The sequence below is a fragment of the Hyaena hyaena genome, unplaced genomic scaffold, assembly GCF_003009895.1.
Source record: "Hyaena hyaena isolate Hyena2069 unplaced genomic scaffold, ASM300989v1 scaffold_238, whole genome shotgun sequence".
Taxonomy (NCBI): Eukaryota; Metazoa; Chordata; class Mammalia; order Carnivora; family Hyaenidae; genus Hyaena; species Hyaena hyaena.
Window position 1 is genome coordinate 1,455,714 of NW_024080870.1, and position 19,375 is coordinate 1,475,088.

The window sequence follows — 19,375 nt, forward strand, 5'->3', positions numbered from 1 at the left end:
CCACCAGTTGCTATTTATGATCTCATTTCATTTGACTCTCAGGGCAGATGGTCACATAAAGGTGAAGGAGATATGATTACCATTTTTTCAGAGTGACACACAAATATTCATTCTAGTAACGTGGACCAGAAAGTTCAATACACACATGAAAGGGCTGGAGGTAGCTTTGTGGCTGCCGGATCAGGGCCCGTGGGATTGCGTGTTCCCATGTTCCTCTCCTTGTGTGGGATGCAAAGACAAAACAAGGGGACTATGATGCTTGGACATGTTCATCTTCAAAGTCAGAGCTCAGCTCCTCAGAGAAAACAGAATGCCAGCAACAGGCTTCTAGAAATCCACTCAAAATGCAAAAAAAAAAATAAATAAATAAAAAAAAAAAAAAAAAAAAGTCCTGATAATGGCCATCTAAAAATCCATATTGCAGGGGTGCCTGGGTGGCTCATTCAATTAACTGTCTGACTCTTGATTTCAGCTCAGGTTGTGATCTCACAGTTTGTGGGTTCGAGCCCCAAGTGGGGCTTTGTGCTGGCAGTGTGGAGCCTGCTTGGGATTCTCTGTCTCCCTCTCTCTCTGCCCCTCTCCTGGCTCACGCTCACTTGCTCACTCTCTCAAAAATAAATAAATAAACATTTAAAAAATCCATATTGTACTTTGCATTTCTCATTTCCTAAACTCTTTCTATTATATGCCAGGCCCTATGCTAGATGCTTTACACGCATTATTTATAATCCCTACAAGTTATGAAGTGCCTGAGTGATCATGTTCCCATGGATTAACTTCTCTGGTCCTCAATTTTTTAATCTATAAAATAAAAATAATTATAGGGGCACCTGGGTGGCTCAATAGGTTGAGCGTCCAACTTCAGCTCAGGTCATGATCTCATGGTCCGTGGGTTCAAGCCCTGCGTCGGGTTCTGTGCTGATAGCTCAGAGCCTGGAGCCTGCTTCTGATTCTGTGTCCCCCTCTCTCTCTCTGCCCCTCCCTTGTTTGTGCTCTGTCTCTCTCTGCTTCTCAAAAATAAATAAACATTAAAAATAATTTTAAATAAAATAAAAATAATTATAATATTTACCATTTAGGGTTCTGGTGAACATAAAATGTGATAACGCATGTAATATGTTTGGCTCAGAGCCGATATCTCGGTTAATGCTCAGAAGCTGTTAGGCTTTTCATTTTCACTGTTTGGAACTGCATAGGAAAAACAAACTCCATGCTTTTCCCACTCAAATCTTCTGCCTCCTGCAACACTAGGTGATGTCACCCGCGCTGTAGAATGTGGCTGAGAAAAACAATGAAACTTAATGGTCAGAGCACAGTGTCAGAATCAGACAAAATGGGGATTCAAATCCAGTTCAGATTCTTAGAAATTAACTTGTCCTCTATATTCATTAGTTTCCTCATTTATAAAATGGGGATGGGGTGCAAGGATGGCTCAGTTGGTTAAGTGTCCAACTCTTGACTTCAGCTCAGTTCATGATCTCATGGTTTGTGAGTTCAAGCACTGCATTGGGCCTTTCACTGACAGCACAGAGCCTTCTTGGGTTTCTCTCTCCCTCTCTCTGCCCTTCCCTGCTTGTGCTCTCTAAATATATTAGTAAGTAAATAAATAAAATGGGGATAATAACAGTACCAATCTCATAGAATTTTTGTTTGAATTAAAAGAACCTAAAAGCTTTTTCTGGAGCATGGAATGCACAGGAAGCATTTAATAAATGGTAGTATTAATATCCTCACAGAAAGCCCGTGGGGTAGATGTTATCATTAGTTCTGTTTGACTAGTGGAGATACTTATAATCTGAGAAAGAGAAAGAATAACAACTTTTCAGGGTTGGTTTGGGTCTCAGAACTAAGTGTTACCCATGGCCAAACTCAATCCTATAAAGTGGACTAAACTCCCTCTCCTAAATGCCTCAGCTGCTAATCAGTGCCATGCTCTAATTCCTGCTTCTGAAGGAATAGATAGCCTCAGCCCATTGCCGCTGGCCGTGGTGCTAACCTTTCTTTGTCTGCATGGACTACTCCCCTATCTTTTGACAAAGATTTGGGATTTGGGGCTCTGGAGCATACACGTCTTTGTTTTCAACTTCTGTCTTGATTGATTTATAGTAGGACCTGATGAGTGTTCCGTATTTTTGAAGCCTCATCCATTTTCAAAGACATGACAATTCCTTTGCATTCAGGAAATCCATGGGTGTCATTTTGGTAAGGAAACTCAAATCTCACTGTGATGATTCAAGTTACCAGCTCAAATGTTATTTGGGGAGAGAGATGTGTTCAGTCCTTGCTGAGAAGCCCTGAACAAATCTCTCACTCTGCCTGAATCTCAGTGTCCTCTCCTATTAAAAGGAGGCAAATGGTCCTGCTCTCCTCACAAAAATGGTGCTTGTTGGGATCTGATATCCAAATCTGATTCTTGCCCTCCTTTCCCACCTTCTATCTGCCTGGCCTATTTTCTTCAAACACTCTTTAATCACGGAAAGAAAAAACTATACCATCAGCTATAATCTGCTGGTGCACATGGACGCCAGCACTGTGGGAAATAGTGTGTAGAACCCAGATTCTTCCAACTCACACTGTCTGTTTCAACGTGAAAATTACACACAACAGAAGAGAGAGGCCATTGGTTTCTTCACGTCACTCTACAACTCCCTTCAAGGGAATAAGAGTTGATTATCTCATCTTTTCTCAGTTTCAGATTTTTTTCCCCTCATAGGCATTTCCAATAGAATCTTTATTTGCTCACTGAGAGAAACCAAGATGGTTCAGCCCCTACCTCTTTCCTTTTCAAACAGGTCCGTTCAGTCTTTCACATTTACAGAATTATAATTCAAATGAAGGAAAATAGACTCTAAGAACTCTCTAGATATGATTGCGATGCGTTTTAAAAAACAGTTTCAGAAGACGGTGGCTGTAGATAACGAACCGTATGGTGGCATAAGGAGAAATGAACAAGCAGCACACTGCAGGGGTTGGGGGCAATTTACATCTTCAGGTTCGCAGAGGGATGCTGACTGGTTTTGCACAAAGATGCAAGGGACTGATTATGTGGCAAATTTGCATGAGGCTCAGTGGGATGCTCTGAGCGAAGCCCGGAAGACGCCTGGTCCAGCAGGGAACCTTGTACCTGTAATAGCTCTTCTTGCAAACATTGGGAGCGTGTCAACCATGCAGGAATGGGGGACTCCCAGGGTAGCTTGACATAATTAAAGCAATGCCGACCTTCACTGCTGATGCACAAAGAACCTCCATCTTTACCAGATGGTGTCATCAGAGTAAAATGGATTTTAGTGTCTGATGGATACGAGCCGGAATCTAGAAGTTGCCACTTACTTGCTCTCTAACCTTGAGCAAGCCACCAATTCTCACAGAGCCTTTGTTTCTTCATATATAAATGAGAGAGAGAATTGATACTACTCATGTTGAAAGTCTGTTTAAAAAAAGAATCACGGGTACCTGGCTGGGTGGTTCAGTTGGTTAAGTGTCTGACTTCAGCTCAAGTCATGATCTCATGGTTTGTGGGTTCAAGCCCTGCATCTGGCTCTGTGCTGACAGTTCAGAACCTGGAGCCTGCTTTGGATTCTGCATCATCCTCTCTCTCTGCCTTCCCCAGCTTGCACTCTGTCTCTCTCTCTCTCTCTCTTGCTCTCTCTCGCTCTCTCTCTCTCTCTCTCTCTCTCAAAAATAACATTAAAAAAGAATCAAAGTCATGAATACAAAGTCCCTAGGCTATACCCAGGACACAGGAAGTATTTTTTTATCATTAATATTTTATACAAGGTGGGAAATTATCTTCAGGTGCAGATAGCCAATTTCTTTGTCTTCAGAGTCTGAAAGCACAGTAAGCCTTCCACAGCTTAGAGCTCGCCACTGGGAATATTCTATCCCTATCTCCGCCTCTCCCTCTGGCCCACCCAGGCTCCAACACCAAGACGAACAGCACAGTGGGGAGCCAAGCTTTTGCTGCCAACAGCACAGATGAGAAAGCCACACTGCACCTACAGAAGGGAGCCCGTCACAGCCACTTGTAGCCAGAAGCAGATTGCTGGGGTAGAGCACTTCACCATTCTGTCTCTTTGCTAACAGACAAGTGTCATCCCTGTCTGCACCAACGGCATGCATGAGGAGAAATAAGAAAAACTGACAGAGACAGTGCTGAGAGAGACATGAGCAGGCCCAGACAACACACCGCTGAGGTCTGGTGGTTGGAGGTGGGGTTGGAAGCAATCCACCAGCTGCTAGCCACGTGGACTGTGGAATGAGACAAATAGGAGGGGCCTCAAATGTTTGTGAGTCAGTTCATAGAGTGGGTCACATGACCCATATCCCTTGGATAAGTCTTCCCCATCCTTTAGGACTCAGGACACACGTTAGCTCTTTCAGGAAGCCTTTGGATGTTGTTTTCATAACACCCGGGCTGGGTAGGTGTCCTGAAGTACCTAAAGCTTGCCTCTACTATTAGCATTCATTTACTATGAGTATGTTACAATTGAAAGTTCATTTCTCTGTCTTTCCCTCTAGGGTGCGAGCTTTGCAAGGGCAGGGACACTGTATGATTCATCTCTGCCTCACCCATACCTACCACAGAATTGGCACAGGTAGGTGATCAGTAAATACCTGGCAAACAGATCAGTAAAGGGTGAATGGGTGGGTTCAAGAATGGATGCTCCGCATGGATGGATGAAAGATAGTTGGTCAATGGGTTGATAGATAGAATGGCAAATGGATGGTTTATTACATGACTGAACACTGGATGACTGAATAGACGAATGTGTGGATAAATGGATGGACAGATAGTTCAATCACATCGGACACTTGTACTTAGTAGTCCCTTTATCCTGAAGAGTAAGATTTTAATCTACATAAAAGCTAGGTATCATCTTTTCTCCCCTCCACTCAACTTCCAAGGCAGATACTAGCCACAAGAGTCTCCTGATGCTTTATAAAAAATTGCCATTATTTATCCTAGAAACTGTACAAAATGGTGGAATAAGCACCAGAGGTGGAGACTCATAAGACCCAAATTTGAATCTTTTCTCACTATTGATAAAAAAAAAAAAAAAAATCACTGACTACAACTCAAGTACTCCGTACTCCAAAATCAGAGAATACCACCTACTTCATGGGGTTATCATGCAGCTAAAATTAAACAGTGAATACGAAAGCTGACATTCTAAGATTTGGCATATAAGAGGTGCTCAACGATGCTTACGAATTATTCGCGTTATAGTCAGAGGGCTGCTTAAGTCAGTCTCCTTAGTCTATTCATTTTCAAATTTGTTTTAGAAATATTCTATCTTTTCCCCCGAATGAGAGCTCACTTGGAATACCAATATACTAATCAGATAAAGCATTACCATCTCTAAGTTAAAGCAGGATCCTGTCTCATTAACTTCTATCCACCCAGAGATCACTGTGGTACTCTCAAAGAATCTGGCATCCCAGGGAATAGAGAACAAAAAGGTTCTCTCGTGTGATGCATGAGAGTCTCATCCTATGTTGTGCAATGTCGGGCTGAAACCATGCTGTTCTTCTCCCTCTCTCCCTCTCTTTCCCCTTCTGTCAGTGGAGCCCAGGGCCTTGCATTTGTCTATGCATAGATGAGTTGATGACCCTGTCAGAAAATAAAAATGGTTTTCATCTGTCTCTTCAGGAGTTGCTAGAAATACTTCTGACTGAGAGGCTCTCTGAATAATTCACTCATTTGAGATCATTTAAATAATCTATTCACTCATTTTCATAATTGATGGCAATGGCACACTATCAAGGGTACAGCTTTTGTCTTACATTTATACCATCTGTCAGCTTACTCATGCCCCCCTCGCCCTCAGATAGCTTCCTTATCAAGTTGGGTTTATGAGTTCTGTAGACATGGATACTCCACATGACATCATGGTTGACTCCAGCTCTCTTGAGAGAGCTCCTGTTTGGGTTCTGACTCTGCCTTTCCCACTGACCCCTTGGGCAGGTCATTTACCCCGTGTGGCTTCTAATTTCTCTCTTATGACACGGAACTCCAATTATGACTGAAGCTGGTACTGACTGACCATCTACTGTGTGCCGGTCAGTGTTCTAAGTGCTGGATACATTTTCCCAACAACCTATGAGGTATTATTAGCTCCCTTTTAGATATGGTAACATGCAGAGAATGTTGTGATATTTAAGTGAGATAATGCACTGAAAATATTTCACTGTGTCACATGAAAGAGCTCAACTATGGGCATCTGCCACCATCATGACCCTCACATCAACCAACATCACCACTACCTCTATCATGGTCAACAATCTTCCTTATTAACATTGCCATCAATGCATGTTCCCACACAGATATCTAGTCTATGAACTGCTTTTTTTTTTTTTTTTTAAGTTTCTGAAATCAAGAAAACTTTTAGTAGCATGTTGCTTGCAGGAGAGTACTGGTTTAGATGCTATTCATTTTGGAGTTGGTTTGAAAACAGAGAGAAAAAAAACAACCTAAGACAGAAACATACACGCACGCGCGCACACACACACACGCACAACCCACACACAGCACACACACACAGGAGACGGTATCATTTCTTTCAGTTTGAGGTGTTAATTTGCTAGAGACCTACTAGATTTTCCCCACTGTGACCTAACATATTGTACTGTGTAGGTATTTAAAATAGCCACGCTGCATGATTCTAGGGAACTCAGATGATCATTTTAAATCTTTTGTAATGGCTTACCTTTCCCTCTCGAGGGCTCACATCGTTTGAAAAACTTAATGATCATTAAATGAGGAAAACAAGTTAAATTTCGCACTTTGACTCTGCTAAGGAAGAAATAATCACCAAACCCATTTTACAAACGGGCCTTGTTCTTTAGATGTAGATGGGGGAGGAAAAAGGAAAGAGAAGGGGGAGGGAGGGAAAGGGGGTGAGGGAGGGAGAGAAGAAAGAAGAACGTCATTTACAGGCATGACAGATTTCTTCTGGAAATACTCAATACAGAAATGGGGAAGCACAGACCCATGCCTGAAAATTAAAAAAAAAAAAAAATCTGACCGCTTCTGCTCTGTCATGAATCTCTTGGCAAATCATCCGGTGAATTCCATGTGCTTCTAATCCCCTTCTGAGGTGCCTCTCAGATGGCACTGCCACTGTCCCCATTCATGCCTACACTTCCTTATTTAACCCGAGCTACTTAAATAGCCCATGTGAAGTTTCCCCAAAGATCTATGCCAAACGCCATTTTATTTTTAAAGAAGCAGCAGAGTGTGTGTGGAAGCGAGCAGGCTGTGGGGTTGGTACCCTGGCTTTGCACCTTCCCAGGATCACAGAGCTGAACCCCTTGCTACATTTGTCTGGGCCTCACTCCCTAATTCATAAGAGGGTAACATCGCATCTGTATCACAGTGCTCTGCTCATGTCAGTATGAGATGAGTTTATATATTTGAATGCTTAGTGCCCTACATGGTGCCTCATTAATACCAAACAAATGTTAGCTATTATTATTATCATTATTCTGTTTTCTCTTCTTCTTCACTGAATAAAGTCCCGTAGCCTAGAATTCACAATCCAGCACGGTCCCTCTTTCCCATAATTTCCCTTGCAACAATCTATATTCATTTTCTATTGTGTAGCCAACTGCCCCAAATTCAGATGCCTGAAACGTCATCCCCTTTGACAGTGCCTCACAGCTCCATAGGCCCAAAGGCCAGCAGGACTCAGCTGGGTTCTCTGCTCAGGGTCACACAGGCCAAAATCAAGGTGTCAGCCAGCCCAGGCTCATGGCTGGAGAAGCTGGGAAGATCCCATTTCCAAACTCATTCAGGCTGGTGGCCGAGCCCAGCTCTGTGAGGCTGGAGCACTGACATCCCTGAGTCCCTGCTGGCTGTTGGCAGGGAGGAAACTCAGCTCCAAGTGGCCCCCACATGCTCTGTCACGTGGCCCCCCAATCCTCAAACCTAGCAGTTAAATCCTTCCCACGCTCAAATCTGTCTGGCCTCCCCTTCTGCTGGTTGTTGCAGAAAAATCTCCTCTTTTAAAAAGCTCTCAAGACAACATTTAGGTTCACCTGATAATCTTCCTCTTGATTAACTCAAAGTCAGCTGACAACCCCTTTGGCTCCCTAACTGTAAGAATCACAGAAGGTCCATCTCATCATTTCCACACCCCTTCGAGGGGAAAGGATTACGTGGGGGTGAGGAGCATCGAGGGTCATTTTTAGAATTTTGCCAACACACAAGTTATGTCTCGAACACAATGAACTCCTTGCTTCTGGGCTTTACCTTACAATGTTCCTTTGCCCTGGAATGGCTTTCCCGTACATACTCAGAACTCCAGATCATGCCTGTTCTCTGACACCTTGTTCAAATGGCAAGTCCTCTGATTGAGATGCCCTCAATCCTTCTGCCTTCACATAACATGTATCTTCTATAAATACCATAGGTTTTTATCAGAACATCTTTCATGGCATATATATCACATGGTCTTGCATTTATGAGCCTCTCCTACTGCCCTATTAGACTCTCAAGTATCTTGAAGGCTGGTCTACATGTTACTGCAACCCTCACCAATGACTTGCACACAGCAGGTACTCAGGAAATATTGTTTCATAGAATGTGTGAATAAATAAGGGCTATATACCCCAAATCCAACCATTTCTGCTTATGAGGGATAGATTTAACAGAACAAGAAATCATTCTGTAACAATATTAATGGAGGACATGCCAGGGACAGGAACCGATCTACCCCATAAACAACATTTCATTGTGCGCTGGTATCATCGCATTCACCAGAGATTCCTCAAGGTGCAACAAGACGCCAATATCCCTATTTCCCTCCCTCTTATTACCATTTCTCTTAAGCATCACTACTATGCATTATATTCCAAAGGAAGAAAGAGGCACAAAGACTAAGATGCAAAAAGTCCTGATAACCAGGAGGGCATAGAGGAAACCATTTCTTCAGGGTCATAAGGAGTAAACCTATGCCCTAAATCAGCGTTCTACGTCTTTAATGGGCATGAGAATCATGAGGAAAGCTTATGAAAAAAGCAAAATCAGAAATGATTAATCCATAGGTTTGAGGTAGGGATAAGACCTTTACCTCTTTTCCATGGAGACTGGGATACAAGTTGCCCCAAGAACTACACTTGAATGACCAACACTAAAAGATGTTCCTCATGGGGGGAAATTCATGAAAACCAATCTTTCCATCCATTCTCAAATCTATTCAACAGATACTTTAAAAAAGATTTTAATGTTTATTTATTTTGAGAGAGAGAGAGAGAGAGCGCACAAGTAGGGGAGGGGCAGAGACAGAGGAAGAAAGAGAATCCCAAGCAGGCTCTGTACTGTCTAGCCCTATGTGGGGCTAGAAGTCACAATTTGGGAGGTCATGACCTAAGCCAAAATCAAGAGTCAGATGCTTAGCCAACTGAACCACCCAGGCACCCCTCCAGTTCACAAATACTGACTCGGCTACTGAGCACCAGAGACAGAATGGCAAAAGAGCAAGAGAAAACTTGAAAACAAACAGTATTCTCTCAGTGCTGGACACAGCCAGAGCTCATGGCTTCATCAATGGGCTGCCATTGTTTTCTAAGCGAAGTGGGCACATGGCAGAAGCCAGAACATGCTTCTGCCTGCTTGCAGATGAGCAAACAGTGCACTTCCTTTTCAGCAATACACACAGTTGCTCTATCGATTGTTATTTACTAGTGGCCTCTCGATTATAATTTTCCTCCATGACTTCCTTCACATAATCACTGGAATATGTGTGGGCAGAGGCCAAATAAAACACTTGCATAAATACCGCAATCCTTTAGCAGGATGAGAGCCTTTTTGCAGATTCTTGATCTCTCTCACACGCGTGCGCGCGCGCGCACACACACACACACACACAAGAAATCCTCTGCACATTCTCATTAGTTCCTGAGACTCACAGGGTCATTCTAGACTAAACATGGGGGAAAAGTGATGGAGAGGTAGTCAAAATACAGTGATCTAGAAGGGAGAGGGTTGGAGCATTACACAATTGGAAATGACCTCATGTCAGAAGTGCATGTGAAATGCGATTGTGTTGCTATCACCACCGGTGATGAAAGCCTCCCTAGGTCTGATGACAAGTTGACATGCCACATCATGTCGAGTGTTGAACATTTGGCTCAGATCATGATCTCAGGTTGTGGGATCAAGTGCCATGTTGGGCTCTGCGCTAAGCATGGAGCCTGCTTAAGATTCTCTCTTCTCTCTCTCTCTCTCCCTGCTCCTGGGCTTCTCCCTCATTCATGCATGTACTCTCTCTCTAAAATAAATAAAAATGAAAAACAATGTTAAAAGAAAAAGACTACCCTGTAACAATAACTATGTGAGAATTTTACATGCATGATTTCATTTAGTTGTTAAAACAGCTCATCTCAAGGAGGCATTCTTCTCCCTGCCTCCCAAACAGAAACTCAGGTTAGTGACCTTTTTTCAGAACCACCCTGCCCCAGGTACTATGGATGGAAGCTGGAGGCCTGGGGGCTCTCCACCTGGGGGTATTCTGCAATCAAGTCTGGAGATTGGAGGTCTGGGCTGCAGCGAGGGTTCTGGGAGTCCTCCTGTGCGGCAAGCAGCTGGCACCGAGGGCACCAATGAGAATGCAAGCCAACCAGATAGAAGGATGGGGAGGTGGACGCATCAGAGCTCAGGGGTGAGACTGTCAGTTTGGGAAGACACGGTGGGCTTCTCGCATGCCCTCTGGAGCAGCACTATCATCCTTAATTAGCGCTTCTCTAGAAAACAAGAGAGTTCTTTTACTTCAATATGTATGGGTTTTGTCCTATTTACGCTTGGGGTCAAAAATTCCAAATGGCCTTTAAAATCTTTCTTTGAATCTTTCTTTTCCTTTCTGTCCCTCTTTCTAAATCTATCTCTGTTGTAAAGCTAGTCTACACGTCTGTTTATACATGTGTGTGCATGTGTACATATATATGTTCATTTAGAATTAAAACAATTTTTTAAAATGTTTATTCTTGAGAGAGACAGAGCATGAGTAGGGGAGGGGCAAAGAGAGAGGGAGACACAGAATGTGAAGCAGGCTCCAGTCTCTGAGCTGTCAGCACAGAGCCTGATGGGGGGCTAGAACCCATGAACCATGAGATGGTGACCTGAGCCAAAGCCAGACACTTAACTGACGCACCCAGGGGTCCCCATATATATGTTCATTTTAAAGCTAGTTTAACACTAGAATGGTGAATAGAATTCTTCCCAAAGCATTGCTTTCAAGTAGTTAAGAAGAAAATGATCCTCTTGGAGAAACCCAGTCTATACTCAGGCCCGGCTCCGAAGCCCCTAACATCTTGAAGACTACTCCAATTGGCCAAGTCAAGTTCACCTTTCTCATGCCAGCGAAGGCTCAGTCATGAGCTACTTGAGGAGAGGGATGGTTTCTTACTTATCAGTGGCTCTGGCGCCTGGAGGAATGGTGGCCACAGCGATGTCACACAGGGGGCACTGGGTGTACTGGCCTGGGACGTCAATTGCCTTGCGTCAATGGCACTATTTTCAACCATCTCTGGGAAGCCTTGGACCCACCAAGCTCCAAGGCAGAGCAAAAGCACCGCAGAAAAGGGGAGGCAGAGAGCATGGAAGTCCTGACTTGCAAGAGGCAGCTGGCTTAGCACCGAGCTGTATGTCTGCTGATCACAGGCGGGCACCGGCAGCAGCACTGGAATAATGCACGCTAGCCACACACAAAGGCCCTGCAGAGAGCAAATGCCCCTCCGAGGGCTTGTTGCGATTTCCTAGACACCCTCCTCCCATGCTGCTGCCTCCTGTGACGCCACTGGGTGACCTCAGAGGCAAAGAAAAGACGCCTCTGAGCCCCAGAATAACAGCCCTCCCTTCGGCAGGCTATGCCCTCCAATGACCGGCTGTACCGCGTATGCCGCCGGCGGGCAGGCTTAAGGATAACATGACTGGTATTTACCTGCTCCACTGGCTTCCTCTTTCTTCAAGACAGAAGCACAAGGAGTTATTTCTGAAGCACTGGATCCCCTGAGTGCCGAGAGAACAGACCAGCTACAGGAAGCATTTGTACTTTCTAAGCTCAATTCGGCAGTAATTCCCTGAGCTGCCGTTTTGAGAAATGGTTATATTTCAACAGGAATTTGAAGGAGGACACACAAAATATTAAAAGGGCATTTTCTGTGTCTGGAAGCGGAGCATACCAAGGGCAGCTTTCTTTTTATGCCGTGCTGTCACCTGGGCTGCAGGGGCTCCCTGGCGAATGAGCCAGATCCACAGGCAGTACTGAAAATTCACGGGGGTGAGCCAAGTCTGGCCCGGGACTGGTGAAATCCAATCGAGGAGAGGGATTTCACAGCTCTACAAGGGATCCTCAGGTTGTGTAACCGTTGAAAAAGAACCCCAAACGCAACACCATAAGGCAGAAAGGCCCATGTTCTCTACCTCCTATTAAGAATAAGGAGAAAGCAATTTGCAGGCTGGCTTTGCATTTGTAAAAGGAAAGAAAACCCAGAACTTGAAGGGGAGATCAAAGAAGGTACAGGTCCAGGAAAACATTACAGGTTTAAAAAATAAGTAAATAAAAAGGCATGATCTATGTCCCAGGAGCCCAGCTCAGTGATGGAGGTGTGGTATACCACAGGGTATATACCAGATGCCAGTTAGCTGGAATCCAAGACTTTCCTAAAACATCATGAAAGTACAGAGACTCCCACCCCACCCTCCTCCACATGCAGACTAGAATCTAAGTTCCATGAGTACAGAAGTTATTTTTTTGTCTCTCTTATTCACTGATAAATTCCAATTATTGAGAATAGTGCCTGGAACATAGTAGGCACTAAATAAGTTATTGCAGGAAGGCAGGAAGGAAGGAAAGAAGAGAGGAAGGGAGGGAGGGAGGAGGGAGAAAGGAGGCAGGGAAATTCAGTACTTGGGTGTACCACTTAGAGAAGGCACTAAATAAGTTATTGCAGGAAGGCAGGAAGGAAGGAAAGAAGAGAGGAAGGGAGGGAGGGAGGAGGGAGAAGGGAGGCAGGGAAATTCAGTACTTGGGTGTACCACTTAGAGAAGAAATAGAGTAAGTGTTCAATAAACAATGGCTATTGCTGACATAATTAGTATTTGTGTCCGGGGGTTAAATATGAAAACTTAGTAAACACTAGTAGTTAATTCTTCTGAGAATCTCAATATGAAGGGTTTCAAAAGTTGTTTTTAATTAAGGTACAGCAACATGCAATAAAATAAACAGATCTTGGGTGATAGTTTGATGTATTTTGACAAATGTCAAGATAGAGAACATTGCCGTAACTTGAGAAAGCTCCCTATACCTCTCCTCCACAGAAGCAACCATTATTCTAATTTCTAACCCCATTTGCCTCTTCTTGAACTTTACATGAATGGAATTACGTAGCATATTCCTCCGTGTCTGCCTTCTTTTGTTCAACATAAGGTTTTGGCAATTCATGCATGTTGTAGGTATTAGCAGTTCATTCCTCATAATGAGTAGCATTCCATTTTGTGAATATACCACAATTTACGTATCCATTCTTGTTAATAGACACTGGCCTTCCTTTTGATGTTTTGCTATTATGAATAAAGTTGCAATGACCACTCTTACACAAACATTACTTTGGGGATATATGTTTACATTTCTTTACAGTAAATAGCTAGGAGTGGAATTACTAGGTTGTAAGGTTTGTGTATGTGTAGCTTTATAAGAAACTGCCAAACACTTTCCCAAGGTGCTTGTAATTTTACATTCTGATCAGCAATATTTAAGAGCTTCAGTTGCTCCATATGCTGGTCAGCACCTGGTATTGTCAGTCTTTCATTCTAGCCATTCAGTGGGCGTGAAGTGCTAGGTCATTCTGGTCTTAGTTTGCCTGTGTCTGATGATAACAAGGTTAAGCATGCTTTCATTTACTTATTGACCATTAGAGTAGTATCTTTTGGAAGGTATCTAACTTAATTTCATTAATTTCACTATATATATAATGGAATAAAAGCATAGTTAATATTCTTTTCCCAATCTGTGGCTTGCCTTTTCATTTTCTTTTTTTTTTTTTTTTAAATGTTTTTATTTATTTCTAGGAGAGAGAGAGAGAGAGACAGCGTGAGCAGGGGAGGGTCAGAGAGAGAGGGAGTCACAGACTGAAACAGGCTCCAGGCTCTGAGCTGGCAGTCAGCACAGAGCCCGACGCGGGGCCCGAACCCACGAACCGCGAGATCATGACCCAAGTGAAAGTCGGACGCTTAACCGACTAAGCCACCCAGGCGCCCCTTGCCTTTTCATTTTCTAACAGTGTCTGGACATGAGCAAAAGTAAAAAATTTTTAAGCTTTTGGTGGACTCCGGTTTATTATTTTTACTGTATGCTTAATGTCTTTTGCATTCTACTTTCTCAAATCACAGCAATACCCTCCTAAATTTTCCTCTAGAAACTTTACAGTTTTAGCTTACATTTAAGCCTTTCCCTCACTATCATAATTATTCATCAAAAATCACTTGAATGTATGTTTATAGATCTATTTTGATCACTTCACTACTATGTAAAATGTTACTTACAGGGCTTTCATAGATAACTTTATCAGATTGAGAAATCTCCCTCTGTAATCATAAAAGGATATACTAGATTTTGTCAAATGCTTTTTTGGCATCTACTGAGATGAACCATACAATTTAATCCTCTATTATATTAACATGGTAAGTTATACTGATTTTTTTGAACATTAAACCAGTTCCTATGATAAATACCCTTTATCCATGATAAATTATTCTTTTTCAATATATTGCGGGGTTCTGATTAGTACTATATTGAAACACTGCATAGAATGGTGTCATTTCTTTTTTTTTTTTTTTTAATGTTTTTATTTATTTCTAGGAGAGAGAGAGAGAGACAGCGTGAGCAGGGGAGGGTCAGAGAGAGAGGGAGTCACAGACTGAAACAGGCTCCAGGCTCTGAGCTGGCAGTCAGCACAGAGCCCGACGCGGGGCCCGAACCCACGAACCGCGAGATCATGACCTAAGCGAAAGTCGGACGCTTAACCGACTAAGCCACCCAGGCGCCCCTGGTGTCATTTCTTTTTAAATGTCTGATGGAATTCACAGCAAAGCCATCTAGGTCAGAAGTTTTTCTTGTTTTTGAAACGGGAAAGATTTTAGTTATGATTTTAGTTCAATTTCTTAGCAAGTTTAGAGCTTAGAAACTTAGGGAATTCAGAAAGTCTATTTCTTTTTATGTCAGTTTTGGAAATTTGTGGGTGTTTTTTCTTTATTCCAAAAAAAATTTGCCCATTTTATCTACATTGTGGAATTGGCTGGCATACATTATTCAGAGTGTTTTTTAAATCAGTTTCATATCTATAGGATCTATAATGTCTCTGGTGATATTCTCTCTTATGTTCTTAGTGCTAATTATTAGTATTTGTGTTTCCTATCTTTTATGTGATCACTCTTGCTAGAAATTATGAATTTCATTAATCTTTTCAAAGAACTAGCTTCTGGCTTTGTTGATTTTTCTCTATATTTTGTGTCTGACTTTGATTTTTACTCTTCTATTTATGGTTTTCTTCTTTCTATTTCATTTGGGTTTACTTTGCTCTTTTCCTAGCTCCTTAATGTAGAAGCTTAAATCACTGACTTTACACTCCCTTATTTTTTAAATTATAAGCCTTTATAGCTATAAATTTCCCCCTTAACGTATCTTCAACTTTATTCTTCAAATTTCAAAATGCGGTATTTTTCACTGCCATTTCATTCAAAATATTTTCTAGTGTCATTTGATTTCTTCTTTGACCTGTGGGCTATTCAGAGGCATGACCTAAATTCTAAACATCTGGTGATTCTATAGATATATTTTTATTATTAACTTGTATGCTAACACTGTGTGGTCAAAGAAAGCATTCTGCATTATTTCAGTCCTTTTAGATATATCGAGACTTGTCTTACACTCCAGAACACAGTCTACTTTGGTGTGCTTGAAGGAAAGTTTCTTTTGTAGCTGTTGGGTGTAGCGGGCAAAATCTTCCAAAGCTTTCTTCATCTTCCCTTCTAGGAATGCATCATTGATCCTCCAAAGTCGATGCATCTGTTTGCACAGAACTTTCTTCTGATGCTAGTTAATTATAGGACGGCTCTTACACCACATCCTGCAGCTTCCTACCCCTAGGATCTCTCAAGCCCATCTGATGTGCAAAGGGAAAATAAATCTCAAGCTGCTGAAGCAATTTAGAAGCCATGCCTTGCTTGTCAAAAAAGACAGGATAGAGACACAGGCTTCCTTTCGATCTCTTTTACTCTGCTCTTTATGTGATAGTATGGCCAATGATTTGGGACCTGGTGGGAGAGAGGGCAAGTGGGGCAGATATTGTCATCATTCTCATGGGGTCATATGTAAATCCCACAACATCTCCCTTCTCTGACTCAGGACATGGCCTTGGGTTAGACGTGTGATGATTTTTTTTTTTCCTGTAGTGGCATTTTACAGTAATAGTTAAAATACATGTACTAGAAAATGTGCTTTATGAGAAATATAATCAACCTGTGATTTGTAGAAGTGACATGCCTAAGTGTCTGAAATTGGTTGATTTAAAGTAAAAGACTATGTAGATAAAAATACAGGGGTTCCTCCATATGGCAAAATGTATAATTATGGGACATAATATGGGGTTTAGGCAGACTGGTGTAATCACTGCTCTGTAACAGACATTTGCTATTATACCAGTGTGAACCAACCTCTAGTCTTTAAAATGTTTATCCGAAGTCCTTCAAGGACCCTTACTGATGAGATTTGAGAGGCTGACAGAGGGAACAGCACACAGTCACCAGTTTCCCCAGGAAAAGCATTCCAGCTGCACCTTATGAAATTTGGTCTGCCTTGTTCCAAGAAACATCTGGCCCTGGCCGTGGGATGGGATCGGAGCAGCTCAGCAGGAAACATATTGGCAAAAGGCATACGTCGAGCACCCCTGTGGCCCCTGCTTCCATCCCTCCCCTGCACATGGCATGCAGAAGGGTGCTCACCTTCTCCCATTCTCTGTCCTTGTTCAGCACAATCACCACCAGCCTGGGGTGCACCTGATAGCCTTCCTCAGTGAAGGACAAGTCTTTGCCATCCCATGTCACGTTGACCATAAATCTAGAGAGAGGAAGAGAGAAAGACGCGTCTTTAGGGACAAATTCAAGAGGTCAGATGAGTGGATACCACCATCAGTGTAACACTCAGAAAGTGAAGACTTATGTAGCCATCATCACACATGACAGGTCATCTCTACCTGAGGATGTATTAGTACCCTTGCGGGCACTGCTAATTAGCCAGGCATTCATTTCCATGAGCCTGTACTCACTCTCAGAATCCCCAACCCTGTTGAGGCATTAGAAATTATAATCAACACATGGGACAGACCCTTCTGTCCGCCACGCCCATAGACCTCTGTTCACACGATAGCACAGGAGGGTCTTAAAGCATGTTCCCTTATGTTTTGTTTTGTTTTGTTTTGTTTTATTTCTAGGAGAAAGAGAGAGACAGCGTGAACAGGGGAGGGTCAGAGAGAGAGGGAGTCACAGACTGAAACAGGCTCCAGGCTCTGAGCTGGCAGTCAGCACAGAGCCCGACGCGGGGCTCGAACCCACGAACCGCGAGATCATGACCTAAGCGAAAGTCGGACGCTTAACGGACTAAGCCACCCAGGCGCCCCTGTTCCATTATGTTTTAACAAACTTCCCTAAAGGAAGCTGCTTGCTCATAAACCACATTGTACACAGCTTCAAAGAAATAGTATCCAATCTGCTCATTGCTTATTCTACTAATACTTATTAAATATTTGCTACATGCCAGGACTCAGCTACTTGGCTGAAGATAAATAAGGAAACAGGATCCCTCTCCCCATAAGCTTATAGTCTCAAGGAGAGGACAGGCATTAGTTACAGATCTATGACAAGTGCTATAGCAGAAAGGTGAGTGTGCTAGGTGGAAATGACACAGGGGTCAGGCAAGGCTATAAGGAGGTGTAGCTTCATTTGAAGGATGAGTCAGTGTTAACTAGGTTAAAAAAAAAATAAAGGATATAAGCATAAGCATATTCCAGGCAAAGGGGGCAACAGGTGCAAAGGCCCTGTGGTGGTACTCACGAGGGACTGACTGGAAGCCAGTGAGATCAAAGCAGAGAGAGAGAGAGAGAGAGAGACAGAAGAATGTGGGATGTGGAATGGCTGAAAAGATGAATTGGTGAGACAGGGCAAGGCTTTTCAGGCATATTAAAGTTTTGTCTTTGTTTTAAAACAGTAGGAAGATACTGAAGGTTTTAATCAAGGGGGTGAGACAATCAGACTCTTCCTGTATAATATGTCTTGAAGGTTGTGTAGAGAATGAGTCAGAAGGGGCATAGGGAGTTGGTTACAGTGTGCTTATTATCCAGGTCAGAGATGTTGTTGCCCTTGGGTCTGTTGTGGCCCCAAAAGAAGACTGGGGAGGGGGAGAAGGAGAAGTACAAGCTGCCACAAATAAGACCAAGTGGAGAATATTTAGCAGGTATTTAGTGATGTGGAGTTTGGGGAGAGAGAGGCATCAAGGACAGCGCCTCACCTCATCATCTGCATTATATACCATCTGCATGGTTGACCCTTATCCTAGATGTTTTCATTGCATGACGTCTGTCTGCCTTATGATATTCTTATCTCCACCACTCCTCAAAGCCACCTTGCCTGTAGACAGGATGGATGCAAGTAGGGAGGGAAGGAGGCAGAGCTCATCTCCCATGATTTGGGTGGGAAGGTCACTAGGAGTCCACCTCTCCTTGCAGCTTAAGGCACAGGTGATGTTAAACTTTCACGGGAACACACCACCTAGCAGACACTCAGTTAATGTAGTATAATGGGTTGAAATATTCAGAGATCCCCAGAGAGACAGGGTGTCTCGAGGCCATGGCATTTTCCTGCTTTATACTCCTTTAACACCAAAAGCAGCTGAAGAAGTAAAATATTAAGAGGGAGAAACAGACTATGAAAAAAAGTCTAAAATGAGAGATTGTCCTAACTGGTCACACATCTGGCCCTGGGCAGCCAGAGTGTTGACTGTGTTGTGCAGAGGGAAAATCAGATCTCCGAGGACAAGGTGAAGAAATTGGGGTTCAAAGGCAAAGAGCAAATATTGTGTATTCATTCAAAGAACTATTTGTGCATTTTTTTCTAATTCGTGTTTTGATGACAAGTTAAGAGTGAGGAGAAAACGCTCACTATTTAATGTTAAACAAACAGAAGAGGATAAAAATAGGGTTTGTCTACACACAGAGGGCTTACAGGTACCTTTTATTTGTGTGTGTCTTTTTGTTCTCCAAGTTTCCTGCAAATAGAGTTTGTTAAAAAACAAAAGAATAAAGCACTGCAATTCTAGAAGGAGCC

The 19,375-nt window shown here is 42.8% G+C and overlaps 1 protein-coding gene across 1 annotated transcript in view; it reads right to left on the bottom strand.

The window, feature by feature from the left end:
- GRIN2A (glutamate ionotropic receptor NMDA type subunit 2A) overlaps positions 1–19,375 on the bottom strand; it is a 362,947-nt gene that overhangs the window by 92,551 nt on the left and 251,021 nt on the right. The window contains exon 3 of the mRNA XM_039244357.1: positions 17,000–17,114. Within this exon, the coding sequence (XP_039100288.1) occupies positions 17,000–17,114 (115 nt within the window). The remainder of the gene's footprint in view (positions 1–16,999; positions 17,115–19,375) is intronic.